Source organism: Aegilops tauschii, chromosome 7, assembly GCF_002575655.3.
Source record: "Aegilops tauschii subsp. strangulata cultivar AL8/78 chromosome 7, Aet v6.0, whole genome shotgun sequence".
Lineage (NCBI taxonomy): Eukaryota > Viridiplantae > Streptophyta > Magnoliopsida > Poales > Poaceae > Aegilops > Aegilops tauschii.
The window spans coordinates 9,653,642-9,672,954 of NC_053041.3; the positions used below are offsets into that span (position 1 = coordinate 9,653,642).

Consider the following 19,313-nt stretch of genomic DNA (forward strand, 5'->3'; position numbering starts at 1 on the left):
TAGCTCCCATATATACACGGGCAGGCCTTGGCTATTGTATCGTGGCGAGAAAACAGAAAATAAAAAGAGAAACAAAGGGCACGACAAGGGCCTTTGGCTATCAGTTTTTTGTGCGCGTGTTGGTCATACTGTGATGTGATCGATCCTATGGGAGAGTTCCAAGAGCATCCAGATCTCAAGAACGTCAGTTTGAAGCTGAATAGCTGATTAAGTACCTACTTCTCCTATGTAATGAATAAGGCATCAAGAGTAGTATGCGGAGCATCAGTAAGGCATCTCCTTGCAGCCATATTTGCTTGAATTATTACCTTTCTTCTCCTTGTAATATGTTGCCGTACATGTCTGCATCTCTGGCTGGGTTATGTTACTTCAATTTGTATCTTAATTTGGCTGCTTTACTTTTTGTACCGCATCATCATCTTTCATCTGGACATATTACGAGAAATTGATAAAGTGGCTCCGAGAATGTGTCGTGTAATGGGCTACGCAATTGTGTAGCGTGATGATGATATAGATTTGGTGGGCTCGTGAGAATATGATAAACATGAAAGAGCAACGGGCTTGGCTTGATGACGCGGTGGAGTATGGAGAGGTAGAAGCTAGTAAGCCCACAGGTAGACAGTGTGAGAATCTCTTCGAGACGCTGCTGGAGCCGTCGATCGGTGCAACTGCTCTTTTTTACTGTTTTCTTTTCTTTCCTCTTTCGTGGACGTACAAAGCAGAGACGGAAGTGTCTCACGGGCCAGGACACACAACCAGAACCAGCAGCCGTGCACCAAGGATTTGATCTGTAAGGTCGAATTCGTCCGCTCAGCAATCACACTATCAAGTCTGAACGTGCTCCATCCACAGGAAAGCCATCGATATCAGAACAGATACAGTACTACAGTTCAAACGCAAAAAGAGGAATGAGCTTATCATACGTACGTAGTATACTTCACTCTGCTTCACCATTCTGAGTAGTACAGTACCACTTTTTATTTTCTTCTTTGAACGCAAGAAGGTGCATCAAGATGGCTCTGCACAGCACGGCTCCGCCATGCTCCTGATTAAGTGCCAGACACACATTATCATATACTACTACCTCAACTCTGGGTAACTGAAATCTGAAGGAAGGGGACCCCTCCTCTCGCGACCCCCGGCGGCGGCGCGGGAACCCTAGCCGCGCCGCCTCGGCCCCCTCCCCACCTCCTCGCCGTCGCCTGAGGAAGCCGCCGGGCAAGCCTGCGGCGCCAAGGATGGTGGCGGCGGGGCCTCGGTTGCCCTGCTTCTGCGTGGGGAACCCTGGATCTGGAGCGGCGGGGCCTCGGTTGCCCTGCTTCTGCGTGGGCAACCCTGGATCTGGAGCGGCGGCTCCATTGGCAAGGCACGACCGGCTAGCAGCCGTGTGGGCGGTGGATCTAGTGTCCCGGCTGCGCAGGCGGCGGGATCCGGTGGTCGCTGGCGGCCGGCGGTGGCTTCTGAGGCGGCCGATGCGCGCGATCTGGTGCCTCCCCTCCTCCCCTGTTCGGCGTGCGGGCCAGCCTGGTCGGGCCGCTCTTCCTCTTGGTCGCCGGTTCTGTACAGGAGGCGCTGCTGGTGGCGGGGATTTAGTTCGGGCGAAATCCCTGTCCGGCCTTGACCGGCCGCGCCGACAACGACGCCTGAGGGCGCCGTTCCCCTGCTTCGAGACTTCACCTTCCCCTAGGTCTCCCGGGGTAAAGCCTAACTTTGTTGGGCGGCGGCGGTGCTTATGGCGCCGTTCCCTTCTTGAAGGCGCCGCTCTGAAAACCTTGGGGTTGGGTGGCGCTTGTGGGTGGTGGGCGACGGCGGTGGTGCAGCCCTATCCTAGCATGGATTTACGTCCATTGCTTGAAGATGGACTCGCGTAGCTGGAGGCCATCGGCTGGCGTCGTGGTGGCGTCAATGATGGAGGACCTACCAAGGCTCGCGTAGGTGGAGGTCGTCGTTTGGCGTCGTGGTGGCGTCGATGGCGGAGGACCTGCCAAGGTTGTCACCTTAATCTGCTCTGAAGATGGACCAGTGGAAGACGGCGGCGATGACACATGTGAGTGTGTCAGACCGGTTTGAGCCCTGGACCTGGCAGATGGCTCGGTCGGGGCCTCCGGCTTTAGATGTTAGGCTTAGGTGAGAGGTCTGGGTATGTGGCCCAGCTTGCACCCCTTCATTATTTGAATATGAGTAGCAGCAGATGTTGCCAAGATGGCGGATTCAGCCATATTGTTGTTCTACTTTATAAGGTCCTCGAGAATAATTAATAAAATGGCCGCATGCATGCAGAGGCCGGGGCTCATCCTCCTTTTCCAAAAAAAAAACTCTGGGTATATATTCTGCAACTATGTTTCCCTTGCTAGCTTAATCTCGTGACGATCCTCTGCAAATAACTAGACATATAGAGATGCCTCGATGATAATGATCATATTTATATGCATGCTAGACTCTAATCTTGTTTGGACAACTTGGTACAAATAAATAAAGGCTAATAGATTTATCATCATCCTCTGTACGATCCAGATATACAAACGTACTACATGATTATTACAAGCTCCATCGGCATTAACTGCTTGCAGGCAGCTCGGCTAGCCAGTAAGAAAGGAAGTCCTTCGGCTCTTGGCTCGGCTAGCCAGTAAGAAACGTATATGCCCATCGAACCAACGCGCAACAGAGCAAATCATAGAAGCTTGAAGCTTGCTAGATGAAAAATCTCAAATACCAAGTTAATAACAATCCACAGCTCTTGCAAAAATCACACGCACAATCAAATTATTACAACAATCAGTCCATAGCTGACAAATGACACATCACACCACACCACACAGCGAGAGCATAACAGCAGCATGAGCGGGGTCAGGGGCTCATGCCGCATAAGCTGGATGCCACTCCTATTTATTTCTCTCTGCTCAGAGCATGTACCATCATCTCTCCAACCAGATGATAAGTACTTGCTTTGATGCATGCTGGTATGGATCGATCCAGCAAAGCTGACCGGGCCAATCAAAACCAAACTGGAAGACGCAACAGCACGTCAACAATGTAGACCGATGCAGAGCCACACCATGGCAATGCGGATGCAGAGCACACACAAACCAATCAAGCAACATGACTTTGGGTATAGGCAACATACACAACCATATATCGCAGAGAAATCTTCAACTTGGTAGATCAACATGCACATTATGTTGAAGAAAACTGAAGATGAACTCATGGAAGGGGTGGATTACCTACAAAGCAGCATAATACATTGCCAATAAGATGATTGATCAACTATATAAATTACTGGGAGTAGAGTAGTACTGGGACGATGATGAAGAAACTAAGCTGACTAGCACACTAAATTAAATTATTAATGAATGTAGAGATGGAGCCAAATATACCATATATACCTGAGTACGGTGCCTCTCGGCAGCTGGGCCTTCTTGTAGTACCTCGAGTGGCTCAGCTTGTAGAGCGAAGGGCGGTGGTTCGCATCACCCTCGTCCCACTCCAAGCTGTCCCACCATTCCTTCTCGCAGTCCACCTCGGGGCATTGCTTGGCAACAGCGGGCAGGCGCCTCAGGCTCCAGCAGCCCCTTGTCTTGATAGTCTCGAGCTTCTGGGCTAACATCGTACTTCCACAGATGCGCTGCAGCTTGGGGAGGTCGTGCAGGTGGATGTGCTTAAGCTCGGGGAAATTTATAATTGTTTGCTTCTCTTGGCGCTCAGGGTCCAAAGGGAAGATCTCCATGAGATCGCCACAACACACGATCTCAAGGGTCTCTAGTTTCCCCAAGGTAGTCATATTTACGGATAAGGGGAGCACATGTATGAGCCCGGGGCAATAGTCTAGGTGCAAGAATTTTAGGCGTTGAAAGGAATCTTTACTGGGTATGCATGTTGTACTCCAGTTCCAGATGTAGCGTGCCTTCAGGAGCTGGGATGCCCGGAACGTGGTCAACCAAGAAAAGCATTCAACTATCTCATAATCATTCCCATCATCACTTCGTGTGGGGATAGGAAATACAGAGCTTAGCTTGGGGCATCTCTCAACTCGACACCATCGAAGGTAGCTCCATGATTTTGTAAACCTGCTCGACCATAGCACTTGTGGGCTTGGGATGCTAGTGATGGACAAGCTATCATGCACACGCAGTGTTATAGCACTGTAACATATAAAATCAGGGATTAAAGCAACACCAGTACTAGTTCCTTGGATGTTGCCTTGTTGCTGCAGTAATCCACTCTTTATCTCCTCTTCATCTTGTATGTGGACGTACCAGCTCACGAATTCATCAACGGCAGGAACAGACGAGCAAGCCCACATCCATCCGATTGCACCTTCATTAGCAGTAGCAGCCAGCAGGTGGTCTCGGAAGATTATATCTCTTGCATATAAATAATGACCAGGCTTTCTAATTCCTTGAGCACGTCCACTATCATCAATAGCAACACTACCTGTAGGTGATGACGCCATCTCTATACATCCACACTTCTTCGTGAAATATTTTTCAAAGGGCTCTAGCGACCTAAAGAGCCTTGCATCCCTTACAGAGATGTACCAATCAAAGGATGTAGCTGGTTTTTCAGAAGGAACTGCAGCAATACAAGATGATCCTATAGCAGCAATAGTCTCCTTGGTCTTCTCTTCCCAATTAGCTTGGGCAGATGATGCTGATCGGATGGTGTCAATACGCAACACCTCGAACCTCCTTGGCCATTTGTTACTTGATGGATGTTGTATTGTTTGCAGCTTCTCACAACCCAGTAGGATGAGCTTCTTGAGGTTCAGGGCTACCACTTTTCTGAGGTCGAGGGTCTTCACTGCTGTACCCGAGAGATCTAGCTCCTGGAGGTTCTCCATCACCCCTCTTAGCAGCGCACTCTTCAATTTGGCAAGGCCCTCTAAGGAAATGCTTGATATCTTAGGGATAGCATCATCAGTGATGAAGAAACTAAATGACTCAAGCAATGGTGGCAGAACATCAGGGACAACTTGTTCCAATCCAACACAGTCCTCAAGGATGATTTCCTTAAGGAGGCTGGCGCTAGACAGGTTAGGGACTTGACAGTGAATGACTATTTCTGTTGCAGAGTCTGTGTCGGTAGCTACTCGGAGCTTGACAAGGCTTGTTCTATTGCCACAGCGATCAACTATGCTCATCCAATCCTTGTCTGTCTCCACATTCAGCTCCCTGAGTTCATCCATTAAACACATCATAGTTTTTGAGTACCAATCTGTGTACCTCAGGTCCAACACCCACAACTTCTGGAAACATGATCCGCTTTGGTTGTTGCTTTGATGCTTCTCCTCTCTGACATCTGTGCAATGGTCCAGCAGGAGGAATCTTAGGTGGCTGCAACAGAAGAAGGGAGGAGATGTAAAACTGAAGGTGCACCAAGATAGATGTAACACCCGTAGCCTATTGTTGTGTGGGAACATGGCAGCTGGTAATACCACCCTCCTACCCTCTGATTCTTCTGTTAGAAGGAAGAAGGATGTCGCCCGAGGAGGCAACACACGATTATCATCATGTAGCAGGGTTTGGTGTGTGGCTGAAACCCAACAGCCATTAGGACTGGAAATGCGACCACCAATCTCTTTCTCATAGTAAATATTCTCCACAATCCGATCCAAGTGTACGTTTCTCTTCAAAGCATTGCCAACCTCCCATGCCGATGTATCGCCTTGACCTTGTATAATCCCGTCGCTTACCCAATAGTTTGAAGCATGCATCTCCCAGTCAATATCACTCACAAGTCTTCTTGCCCAAGCATACTGGAAGCACTCAACTATCTTATCAGGATCAAGAATACCCACGCGCTTGGCAACCTCCGCGGCCTCTTCATGCAATACATGATCGTGCCATTCTTCACTTCCCACGAAAACATCAACCACATTGTTTCTAAGCTGACGTTCCAGACTTTCATTGGGCAAATGAAAACCCCCACCCCAGGTCCACACGACCTTGTTACTCAAAAATGTTGTTACAGGGACACCACACGCGTACAGATCAATGTAGTGGTTGCTCCCGTTGTGGAAAAACACCACAAATGTACTGCCAGCAAGCTTTCTGAAGATCTCCTCTCTGACATCCAATATAACCCCTCTGGAGCCTTGGTCTATCCCATTGAAATCATCCTCCTCATCATGCTGATCAAAGATGGCCATCACCGACTGGGGAAGCTCTAGCTCCTCAGCAACTGCCTTTTGCAGGGCTCTCATGCTTTGCCACAATGTGCAATCCACGTGGACAACCTTGTCAAACTTCCTTCCTTTAGCAGCTTGTGATTTCAGGCGTTGGGCTGCCACTCTGAGAGCAGCAGATGCCCCGAGACAACACCAGCCATAAAAGTAGATATTTCTTTCGTGTTTGCTGATGCCATCCAGAATACCGAGTATTTCTCCTGCTGCAGCATCGATGGTATTTACCTTGAGCTCGATGCCCTATAGTGTATAATGATAACTGAATGAGGTTCATCACTTTTACCTTTGTTTCTTTTTCACTACTTTGTTTCAAGTTGTAAGGCACATTTTAACTATAGGGACAGGACATAGGAATAACAAAGATAATACTACCTCAGTCCCACATTATAAGACGTTTTTGGTAGGCTATTTTGCCTACCAAAAATGTCTTATAATTTGGGACAGAGGAAGTAGTTAATTATACTCTTTGTGTTTTCTTTTAGTACAAATTTTGTTATGACTATATAGGTGTTTTATAATGCCTGCAGTCGAACACTTAAATTGGATTGTGTATAATTTACTATCATCTAAATTCGTAAAAAAAACAATGGCTAATGTATGTATGGATAAAAAATCATGTCAGCGAAGGGAATGATAGTATCTCCCAACACACGGGTCATGTACTACTACACATTAGTTCTATCAAGATTTTTTTTCGGAGTGGATTTTATTTGCTTAAAATGGAGCATCAAGAAGGTATAAAATACAATGAGCACACACCCGACCTCTGTATAGTTAGGATGCACACAACCAACACCAACTCACACACATGCCAAAACAGTGACGGAGGACGGAAAAAAATTAAGGTGGGACGGACTCTAAAACATAAAAGAATTCATTGTAAAATCAAAATTGTCATACACATCCGTTTGTTTGCATCACCGCGTTGGAAAGTGGATTTCGCCCGCGCGGACGGAAACAACGCAGGCGGACTGCCCTAATGACTTGGTGTCGTGCGCCTTTTTTTTATTTTAGGGGTACTTGGTGTCGTGCGTGTGCAGGAGAGGAATAAAATTGTCGATTTTTTTCGAGACAAAGTTGTCGATTATTTGATCCTGCGATAGCACCTCCTGACGGGAGCTCCTATCTGCCGCTTATTGCGGTAGACAGTCGAGCAAACGCAAGGCGGCCCCAACTGGGCCGGCCCACTAGCAAATGAGCGAAGCGAGCGGATGTGCTAGCGATCGACTACTGTAGCAACTATATAAATGTTCTCGAAAAAAGGAGCATTACCGAGGATAGAACATGAGACCTCCATCAAACAAGATTTTCGGGCTAGCCACCAAACATAATGAGAACTAGTGATTACTTGCCCGCAAGCCTCTAAGAACAATACAAAAATAGATCCTTTTTTTCTTTTTGTGTTTTTAATTTTTTTGTTCAAAATTCCAAAAAAATGTTCTCGAACCTGAAATTTGTTATAAAATTCAGGAAAATGGTCTATATTTTGAAAAAGTGCGTCCAGTTTTTGAATTCCTGAACATTTTCATAGACAAGAATTTTTTTTTTCATATGCGAACAAAAAAATTGAAACTGCAGAAAATGTTTTTGCAAAACGTGAAACATTTTTTGAAGTTGCGAAAAAATTATGAAATTCTGAACAAAATTTTAAACCATGAACATTTTTTGAATTTTTGAACAAATATTTGAAAATGGAACATTTCATGAAATTATGAACACAAATTGAAACAGCGAACATTTTTCAAATTTTTGAACAAATATTTTAAAATCGAACTTCATGAAATATCTAACAAAAATTTAAAACCACGAACATTTTTTGAAATTTCTGAACACTTTTGCAAACTCGAACATTTCTTAATTTCAGACCAAAATTTCCAACAACGAACTTTTTTTGCAATTATGGAAGTTTTTTTTTTTGAAAATATGAACATTTTCTAAATTTGTGAATAAATTTTGAAATACATGAACATTATTTCAAATTCCTATAAATTTTATGGAATTCAAAACATTTTTTGAATTTGTGAACATATTTTAAACAATGGAATTTTTTTATAAAATCTGAGAAAAATTTTAAATTTTTGAAAAAGAAGGAAATATCGACTTGAAAAAGGAAAAAAAAGTTGAAAGTAAAATAAAGAAACGAGAAAGAAAAAAAAGAAGGAAAACCATGCCGGAGTCGCCGACGCTCACCACACACAGTCATGGACAATGCCAGTGGGAGGTGCCTGAGCACGCACAACAGGCGGGCCGTGGGAGTGACTAGGGACGATTCCCAACTGGTTCTGCTCTAGGCAGAGCAGCTAGCGACTCCGTCCAGCCGTGGGAGCCACTCCCAGCGTGACGTACGGGATGAAGCAGGAGCACCGGTCGCGCCTCATCTACCGCGAGGTCGCACCCACCTGCAGCAAATCGCGAGCAGCCGCCACACCCGCACGGAGGCGCGTCCGATCTCGCCGACCATGGAGGAGACTAGATGGGGAAGATATAAGAGGAGAAAGCAGGCGTCATGGGGAGGCCCACCGCCGCCGGCAAGCCGGCCGGGGAGGCCACTGCCGGCGGCGGCGAGGAGGGTTCACGAACGAGGGGGTCGAGAGGTAGGTGCGGCGGGGGTGCCTCCGGACTCGCCCGAGAGCGAGCCGAGAGGCGGCTAGGGTTTGCTGTCTGTCGCGTGGAAAGCTTAACCGAACTGAGATCGACATCTAGATACATGAGCAATCCTTGCAAATAGCTCACCAAATGGCACGGCTGAACTAAATCCTCTTCTTCTCAAACAAAAGTGAAACATTTTATAGATGGCAAACCCACAAAGTGGGCACGCGGATTTTTAGAGCACCTGCACCCAGGCTTTTCTATCCTGGCTCTTCAATATCGCTTTAAGATCCGTGCTACATAACTAACTTTCTACATGAAATTTTCTCTTTTTTGTTTCTCTCATATAAAACATGTCTTGAAGTTCAAGCCTTTGTAGGGCGACAAAGCTTTCTAACTAGAATCTAGGATAAATCTTCCAGAATTTTTTGTCTGACATAAATACTAAAAATATGATTTTTTAATCAAACAAAACTTATTTTGTATATTTAAGTCTGGCCAAAAAATATTAAAAAATTATCCTAGATTCTAGTTAGAAAGCTTTGTTGTTCTGCAAAGGTTTGAACTTCAAGACATGTTCTATATGAGAGAAACCAAAGAGAAATGTATTTGTACGGATCGTGATGCGTGGATGGATGGCTAGGATAGAAGGGCCTGGGGGCAGGTGCTCTAAAACATGTTTTCGCACAAAGTGGTCAGGCAACAAGCAAAATATGATAGCAAATGCAAATCTCAGTTAAGCTCGCGACATTGGTTCCTGAAGATCGAGATGCATGAATGGATTACGTACCCTGGTCATGATGTATCGAATTGATCGTCAGGTACATTTGGAGTTGAATTGGCTTGTTCGATCTAACCCATGATCTAATGGGTCTGCGGGAAAGACTCCAGCTGGCTTAATTCGTTCCTGCATGTGTGTCGGATCGATGCAAGCATTTGGAGAAGTTAGAAGATGATCCCTGGCTCGTTATAAAGTTTTTCAAAAGCTTTACAAATTTGCAGAAGCACTCTGCAGATCATATACATATACAGACGACTGGCACAGTAACATTACCTTGATTGTGGCGTAGCTGGATTGAACCAGTACAAGTTCAGCAAAAACGAAGCCAAATGGATCGATCAGGTGGACCAGAAAACTAAGCTGCTTGCAGACACACAATGGAATAGATACAGCAAGCTCTTGTCCTGGGGCATGCATATATACATAGTAGTATTCCTTGTGTTTGCTTTGCTGCTTTACTTGCTCTTCTGCCAACAAAGCTGTGAAAATCCTTTGCTCCCAGCACACTCTAGTCTTTAGCTCTATCCATCTGTCATCATCAGATTCTTGGCTTGCTAAGTTTAAAGACCAAAGGTAAAGGTAAAGATAAAGTTAGGCTACAGGTGGCCCTACATGTGATCGAGCATTTTTTTTTTAGTCTAGCAGTGGATCAGGATTGTACGTGCCTACAGAATACTTGGCTCTATGTCAAATTTGAGATTAGGCCCTATACCTGATCGAGAAAAGTCAAAACCAACTATACAAAAATAATACGAAAAAAGAATTATGATGGTAACACAATTTTCTATACTGGCTTGTATCATCACAAGTAAGGATGATTTGTTACTGTCGTAAGCGAATGGATCAAATATCCAGCATTTTGCTACCATTTTTTAAGTATTCTTGGGTGCACTCCCCCTAAAAATTTATAAATTTCGGTGCAAACCAGTAGTTGAGATTAAAGTTTACCCGTTTAGTTCTGAAAAAGAAAATATGTCTGTTTAAACTGGTCAATTGGTATTTGGCTTAACACTCTGAAAATCCAGCCCGTCAACATCTCTCGTCTCGTCATGTAAAACAACACCTCTTATCTTCGTCTGAGTTATGTACATTTCAAAGATCCAAGATAAGCTTTCTTATATCCTGCGCTCACACTTGGATAAGGCGTGATAGTTTTTGCTTAGATACATAAGCTAATGCCAAAGAGAACGTACATAACAGGGGCTAACTAACTCTCAAAGGGAAACCAAACAAAGGACACCTCTAGTAGAGTTGTAACTACAAGGCATGGGCCAATGTAAGATGCTTCAGAGTTCAAATCGACCTTGGCCCATGCATGATTTGAACTCTGAAGCATCTCGCAAATCCATGCACCTGACACATACAAAAATATGGCATGAGAATATACTGGGATGACAGCAATGAAATTAAGGGGAAGGCATGCATTTAGAGACTCACCTTGGCATCAACAGCAAGTTCCTTCAAGAGCTTCCGCACATGAGCCATACCACCAGGAAGCTATGTGAAGGCGTAGTCGGGCAGTAGGCACTGGATCTCTATCTCTTAATGCGACTTCGAGCTTGACCTTCCTTTGGCTTGCAAAGCCGCAGGAATCAGGCGAAGGCACAGGTCCAGGCACGTAGACATGAAAATCAAAGATCAGCCGGCGGGAGAGCCACTACTGAAATGGTGAACCAATTGGCACGGCCCCTCCCCACGACCCTGTATTGAGATGACATCGAAGACAGCCTGCTTCGCTCCCTCCCGGTGCGGCATTGCTGCACAGAAGGCAACTAAAACGTCCGCATGGCATCGCACGTTCGATTTGATTGAGCCTGAAATCGAGCATGAACTATTAGAAATTTAATCCCGTAGGATCTACTTAACAGATCGTAAGCCAGACATTAGATCACCTAATTGCATCAATCAGAGAGATAGATTAGGTTCTTACCACCAATGGAAGCAGCCATTGGTGTCGACGATGCGAAGTCCCGTGCCTGCTCGATGCAGGCTTGATGTAGATGCTCGCTGCAGGTAGCGGCGTCCCTCCGGGCGCCACCGGCACTGCCCTGGAACAGGGGCAGAGCTTGGAGATGATCTTCCCGTCGTGCAGCGCTCCCCCAGATCGGTTAGGGTTTTCCGATGTGGGGAGCAGGAGTAAACCATACGAGAACTAGTCTAACGTAGGTGCCGGCTGCTCCCCCACCTTTTTTATGTGTGCCGGCAACAGGGGACCAAAACCATAGTTGGTTAGGGTGCCCTCGATCAGGGCGCGTAAGTTGGGATCGAGGGGTGCGAACGTTGGTTCGTGACCTCCCTGTTTCCCTCTTTAACGTAACTTATTTCTGGTCCTTTTATTTTCGTTTTTGGCCCATTGGGCCTTTAGATCAATACCAACATTCTCCCCCTTGATCGTTAGGCTCAATAACTTTTGCCCATTCTCCATAGGAATGATACACTAGAGTAAGGTGTTACAACAGCCAATGAAATGCCATTGAATCGCAATACTCATAGCACACATCCTATTTCGAAGTGGAATACATATTACTTTATGGGGAGTGGTTTATATTACCGGTCCCATAATTCCAGAATCAAGAGGCTTCCACTAATCCCATGCCGGCTACATGCTCACGAAAAATCATATAGTCTGGCTGTGCTCTATCTTCATCACACAAAATATTTAAATCATGCACAACCCCGATGACAAGCCAAGCAATTGTTTCATACTTTTGATGTTCTCAAACTTTTTCAATCTTCACGCAATATATGAGCGTGAGCCATGGACATAGCACTATAGGTGGAATAGAATGGTGGTTGTGGAGAAGACAAAGAGGAGAAGATAGTCTCACATCAACTAGGCGTATCAACGGGCTATGGAGATGCCCATCAATAGATATCAATGTGAGTGAGTAGGGATTGCCATGCAACGGATGCACTAGAGCTATAAGTGTATGAAAGCTCAACAAAAGAAACTAAGTGGGTGTGCATCCAACTCGCTTGCTCACGAAGACCTAGGGCATTTTGAGGAAGCTCATCATTGGGATATACAAGCCAAGTTCTATATAAAAAATTCCCACTAGTATATGGAAGTGACAACATAGGAGATTCTCTATCATGAAGATCATGGTGCTACTTTGAAGCACAAGTGTGGTAAAAGGATAGTAGCATTGCCCCTTCTCTCTTTTTCTCTCTTTTTTTGTTTTGTTTTGTATTTTTTGGCCTTCTCTTTTTTTGGCCTCTTTTTTCTCTTTTTTATTTATTTTTCGTCCGGAGTCTCATCCCGACTTGTGGGGGAATCATAGTCTCCATCATCCTTTCCTCACTGGGACAATGCTCTAATAATGATGATCATCACACTTTTATTTACTTACAACTCAAGAATTACAACTCAATACTTGGAACAAGATATGACTCTATATGAATGCCTCCGGCGGTGTACCGGGATGTGCAATGACTCATGAGTGACATGTATGAAAGAATTATGAACGGTGGCTTTGCCACAAATACGATGTCAACTACATGATCATGCAAAGCTATATGACAATGATGGAGCGTGTCATAGTAAACGGAACGGTGGTAAGTTGCATGGCTATATATCTCGGAATGGCTATGAAAATGCCATGATAGGTAGGTATGGTGGCTATTTTGAGGAAGGTATATGGTGGGTGTATGATACCGGCGAAAGATGCACGGTATTAGAGAGGCTAGCAATGATGGAAGGATGAGAGTATGTATAATCCATGGACTCAACATTAGTCATAAAGAACTCACATACTTATTGCAAAAATCTATTAGTTATCGAAACGAAGTACTACGCGCATGCTCCTAGGGGGATAGATTGGTAGGAAAAGACCATCGCTCGTCCCCGACCGCCACTCATAAGGAAGACAATCAATAAATAAATCATGCTCCGACTTCATCACATAACGGTTCACCATACGTGCATGCTACGGGAATCACAAACTATAACACAAGTATTTCTCAAATTCACAACTACTCCACTAGCATGACTCTAATATCACCATCTTCATATCTCAAAACAATCATCGAGTATCAAACTTCTCATAGTATTCAATGCACTTTATATGAAAGTTTTTATTATACCCATCTTGGATGCCCATCATATTAGGACCAAATTCATAACCAAAGCAAATTACCATGCTGTTCTAAAGACTCACAAAATAATATAAGTGAAGCATGAGAGTTCATATATTTCTTCAAAATAAAGCCACTGCCGTGCTCTAAAAGGATATAAGTGAAGCACTAGAGCAAACGACAAACTACTCCGAAAGATATAAGTGAAGATCAATGAGTAGTGTAATAATTATGCAACTATGTGAAGACTCTCTAACATTTAAGAATTTCAGATCTTGGTATTTTATTCAAACAGCAAGCAAAACAAAATAAAATAAAATGATGCTCCAAGCAAAACACATATCATGTGGTGAATAAAAATATAGCTCCAAGTAAAGTTACCGATGAACGAAGACGAAAGAGGGGATGCCATCCGGGGCATCCCCAAGCTTAGTCTCTTGGTTGTCCTTGGATATTACCTTGGGTGCCTTGGGCATCCCCAAGCTTAGGCTCTTGCCACTACTTATTCCATAGTCGATCGAATCTTAGCCCAAAACTTGAAAACTTCACAACACAAAACTTAACAGAAAATCTCGTGAGCTCCGTTAGCGAAAGAAAACAAAACACCACTTCAACGTACTGTAATGAACTCATTATTTATTTGTATTGATGTTAAATCTACTGTATTCCAACTTCTCTATGGTTTATAAACTGTTTTACTAGCCATAGATTCATCAAAATAAGCAAAGAACACACGGAAAACAGAATCTGTCAAAAACAGAACAGTCTGTAGTAATCTGTAACTAACGCAAACTTCTCGAACTCAAAAAAATCTGCCAAAATAGGAAGACATAGAAAAATTTGATTATTGATCTACTTCAATTGGAATCAGTATTTTATCACTTTCTGGTGAATTTTAACAATTGTTTTCGTGAGCCGAAAGTTTCTGTCTTTTTCAGCAAGATCAAATAATTATCATCCAAGAAGATCCTATAGGTTTTACTTGGCACAAGCACTAATTATAACATAAAACCACATCTAACCAGAGGCTAGATAGATTATTTATTACTAAACTGGAGCAAAAGGCAAAGAACAAAATTAAAATTGGGTTGCCTCCCATCAAGCGCTAACGTTTAACGCCCCTAGCTAGGCATGATGATTTCAATGATGCTCACATAAAAGATAAGAATTGAAACATAAAGAGAGCATCATGAAACACATGGCAAGCACATTTAAGTCTAACCCACTTCCTATGCATAGGGATTTTGTGAGCAAACAACTTATGGGAACAATAATCAACTAGCATAGGAAGGCAAAACAAGCATAACTTCAAAACTTTTAACACGTAGAGAGGAAACTTGATATTATTGCAATTCCTACAAGCATATATTCCTCCCTCATAATAATTTTCAGTAGCATCATGAATGAATTCAACAATATAACCAGCACCTAAAGCATTCTTTTCATGATCTACAAGCATAGAAATTTTATTACTCTCCACATAAGCAATTTTGTTCTCATTCGGAATAGTGGGAGTATCATAAGAAAATCGAATACTATAAATTGTTTCCACATTAAAGGAGTAATGTTCAGAAAAAGGGTAATCATAATCTTGAAAAGTTTTATAAATATAATCATCACTACTTTTTATAGCATAAGTTTCATCACAATAATCATCATAAGTAGCAACTTTGTTCTCATCATAATCAATTGAAACCTCTTCCGAAATAGTGGATTCATCACTAAATAAAGTCATGACCTCTCCAAATACACTTTTATAATTATCACAATAAGATTCAACACCCTCCAAAATAGTGGGATTACTACTTCCTAAAGTTGACACTCTTCCAAACCCACTTTCATCAATATAATCATCATAAGTAGGAGGCATGCTATCATCATAACAAATTTGCATATCAAAACTTGGGAGGCTAAAAATACCATCTTCATTAAACATAGCATCCCCAAGCTTGGGAAAAACATTAATTTCAGCAAATATATTCTCAAACATGTCATTCTCATCAAACATAGCATCCCCAAGCTTGGGCATTTTCATATCATAAGCATAATCACTCTCATCATTAATAGTATGGATAGCACCAATAGTATAGCAATTATCATCATCACAATGAGTAATAGGAGCAACATCATTTGGGAGGGATACCTTTCTACCTTTCCTCCTCCGTCTTTTCTTTTTCTTTTTCACCTCATGTTTGGGTTTAACCCTCTTTTTTGAGCTCCTTATTGATGAGATTGGTTGGATAGAAGGCTCCTCCTCGTTACCTGATTCATCATAAGAAATAATAGGAGGATATTGGGAAGCCTCTTCCCTTTCACTAGTATTCTCTTCATCCTATATTTATTTTCTTTTCTTTATGTAATTGGAAATATAAGGATTTTCAATGCAATTCACCGCACAATACATATAAATTTCCTCTAGATCAAAATCAAGAACTCTATCAAGGGCAAATTCTGGAATAACCTTAGTTATACGTTTCATTTGTTCATAACCCAAGAGCAAACTAAGTTCATTATGATGTGCGAGGGAAATCAAGTCATCACAATTTTTGGACACGATACGATCATGAAACAATTTGCATTGGTTATTGAAATGATCACGTTCATTGCAAAGTTCACAAGTATGGCTAAGAAAGTTTAAATTTTCAGCACAAACATCTAGCCTTTCTTGCAACCATTTAGTTTCCAAATACTTATGCCTCTTGCAAAATCTATTTTCCCTAATTGGTGTGTACTTGCAAACTCTATGCACTCCACAAAAATCGACATGCTTATAAGAGACATTTTCATCATGACTAGTGCAATCATCATTAGTACTATGGATATTCAAAGAGTTCATACTAACAACATTGCAATCATGCTCATCATTCAAAGATCTAGTGCCAAACATTTTATAGATTTCTTCTCCTAGCACTTGAGCACAATTTTCCTTTCCATCGTTCTCACGAAAGATATTAAAAAGATGAAGCGTATGAGACAAACTCAATTCCATTTTTTTAGTTTTCTTTTATAGACTAAACTAGTGATAAAACAAGAAACTAAAAGATCCGATTAAAAGATCTAAAGATATACCTTCAAGCACTCACCTCCCTGGCAACGGCGCCAGAAAAGAGCTTGATGTCTACTACACAACCTTCTTCTTGTAGACGTTGTTGGGCCTCCAAGTGCAGAGGTTTGTAGGACAGTAGCAAATTTCCCTCAAGTGGATGACCTAAGGTTTATCAATCCGTGGGAGGCGTAGGATGAAGATGGTCTCTCTCAAACAACCCTGCAACCAAATAACAAAGAGTCTCTTGTGTCCCCAACACACCTAATACAATGGTAAATTGTATAGGTGCACTAGTTCGGCGAAGAGATGGTGATACAACTGCAATATGGATGATAGGTATAGGTTTTTGAAATCTGAAAATATAAAAACAGCAAGGTAACAAGTGGTAAAAGTGAGCGTAAACGGTATTGCAATGCTAGGAAACAAGGCCTAGGGTTCATACTTTCACTAGTGCAAGTTCTCTTAACAATAATAACATAATTGTATCATATAAATATCCCTCAACATGCAACAAAGAGTCACTCCAAAGTCACTAATAGCGGAGAACAAACGAAGAGATTATTGTAGGGTACGAAACCACCTCAAAGTTATTCTTTCTGATCGATATATTCAAGAGTCCGTAGTAAAATAACATGTAGCTATTCTTTCCGTTCAATCTATCATAGAGTTCGTACTAGAATAACACCTTAAGACACAAATCAACCAAAACCCTAATGTCACCTAGATACTCCAATGTCACCTCAAGTATCCGTGGGTATGATTATACGATATGCATCACACAATCTCAGATTCATCTATTCAACCCACACAAAGTACTTCAAAGAGTGCCCCAAAGTTTCTACCGGAGAGTCAAGACGAAAACATGTGCCAACCTCTATGCATAAGTTCACAAGGTCACTGAACCCGCAAGTTGATCACCAAAACATACATCAAGTAGATCACGTGAATATCTCATTGTCACCACAGATAAGCACATGCAAGACATACATCAAGTGTTCTCAAATCCTTAAAGACTCAATCCGATAAGATAACTTCAAAGGGAAAACTCAATCCATTACAAGAGAGTAGAGGGGGAGAAACATCATAAGATCCAACTATAATAGCAAAGCTCGTGATACATCAAGATCGTGCCAAATCAAGAACACGAGAGAGAGAGAGAGAGAGAGAGAGAGATCAAACACATAGCTACTGGTACATAGCCTCAGCCCCGAGGGTGAACTACCACCTCCTCGTCATGGAGATCGCCGGGATGATGAAGATGGCCACCGGTGAGGGATCCCCCCTCCGGCAGGGTGCCGGAACAGGGCCCCGATTGGTTTTTGGTGGCTACAGAGGCTTGTGGCAGCGGAACTGCCGATCTATTCTGTTCCCCGATGTTTTTAGGGTATATGGACATATATAGGCGAAAGAAGTCGGTCAGGAGAGCCACGAGGGGCCCACGAGGGTGGGGGCGCGCCTAGGGAGGCAGGCGCGCCTCCCTGCCTCGTGGCCACCTCGAAGCTTCCTTGACTTCAACTCCAAGTCTCCTGGATCACGTTCGTTCCAAAAATCACGCTCCCGAAGGTTTCATTCCGTTTGGACTCCGTTTGATATTCCTTTTCTGCGAAACACTGAAACAAAGGAAAAACAGAAACTGGCACTGTGCTCTGGGTCAATAGCTTAGTCCCAAAAATAATAGAAAAGTGCATAGTAAAGCCCATTAAACATCCAAAACAGATAATATAATAGCATGGAACAATCAAAAATTATAGATACGTTGGAGACGTATCAATGGTTGATGATGACGACGGCGACGGATTCCCCTCTCCGGAGCCCCGAACAGACTCCAGATCAGCCCTCCCGAGAGAGATTAGGGCTTGGCGGCGGCTCCATATCGTAAAACGCGATGAATCTTTCTCTCTGATTTTTTTCTCCCCGAACGTGAATATATAGAGTTGGAGTTGAGGTCGGTGGAGCTCCAGGGGCCCACGAGGCAGGGGGCAGGCGCGCCCCCCACCCTCGTGGACAGGGTGTGGGCTCCTGGCCTTGATTCTTTCGCCAGTATTTTTATTATTTCCAAAAATAATCTCCGTGAAGTTTCAGGTCATTCCGAGAACTTTTGTTTCTGCACAAAAATAACACCATGGCAATTCTGCTGAAAACAACGTCAGTCCGGGTTAGTTCCTTTCAAATCATGCAAGTGAGAGTCCAAAACAAGGGCAAAAGTGTTTGGAAAAGTAGATACGTTGGAGACGTATCAGCGATGCTTAAGTCATTTCAGGCTAATCTAGTAATTGATGCTCATTCAATTAGGAGATGTGGCATGTGGATGTCAAAACAAATTTCCTGAATGGAAGTTTAATCAAGGAAGTGTATATGATACAAGACAAGGTTTTTATGATCATAAGGATGCTAAAAGGTATGCAAACTTCACAGAGTCTAAAGCAAGTATAAATGAGTTGGAATCTTCATAATGATGAAATGGTCAAAATAGTTTAATTTCTTTAAGAAGGGTAAAGATGCTTGTATTTACAAGAAAGTAAGTGGGGGCTCAAATAAACATTTCTAATTCTTTATGTGGATGACATATTATTGATTGGAAATGATGTAAATTTCTTGACATGAATTAAGACTTCATTGCAAAATAGTTTTCGATGAAAGAC

The 19,313-nt window shown here is 43.0% G+C and overlaps 1 protein-coding gene across 2 annotated transcripts; it reads right to left on the reverse strand.

Annotated features, from left to right (window-relative positions):
• Nucleotides 1-2,543: 2,543 nt before the first annotated feature.
• On the reverse strand, nucleotides 2,544-10,062 carry LOC109768374 (uncharacterized). 2 transcript variants are annotated; one of them, XM_020327098.4, is made up of 4 exons: nucleotides 9,825-10,062; nucleotides 9,561-9,677; nucleotides 3,384-6,421; nucleotides 2,544-3,221 (listed from the first exon to the last, which is right to left on the reverse strand). In XM_020327098.4, exons 2-4 carry the CDS (start codon nucleotides 9,567-9,569, stop codon nucleotides 3,218-3,220), a joined length of 3,051 nt encoding a protein of 1,016 aa, XP_020182687.1. In that variant the 5' UTR covers nucleotides 9,570-9,677; nucleotides 9,825-10,062; the 3' UTR covers nucleotides 2,544-3,217. The 2 variants fall into 2 exon arrangements, 1 of the variants encoding a protein (XP_020182687.1); XR_006665934.2 differs by lacking the exon at nucleotides 3,384-6,421 and having other exon boundaries at nucleotides 2,561-3,221; nucleotides 9,825-10,060.
• Nucleotides 10,063-19,313: the final 9,251 nt, after the last annotated feature.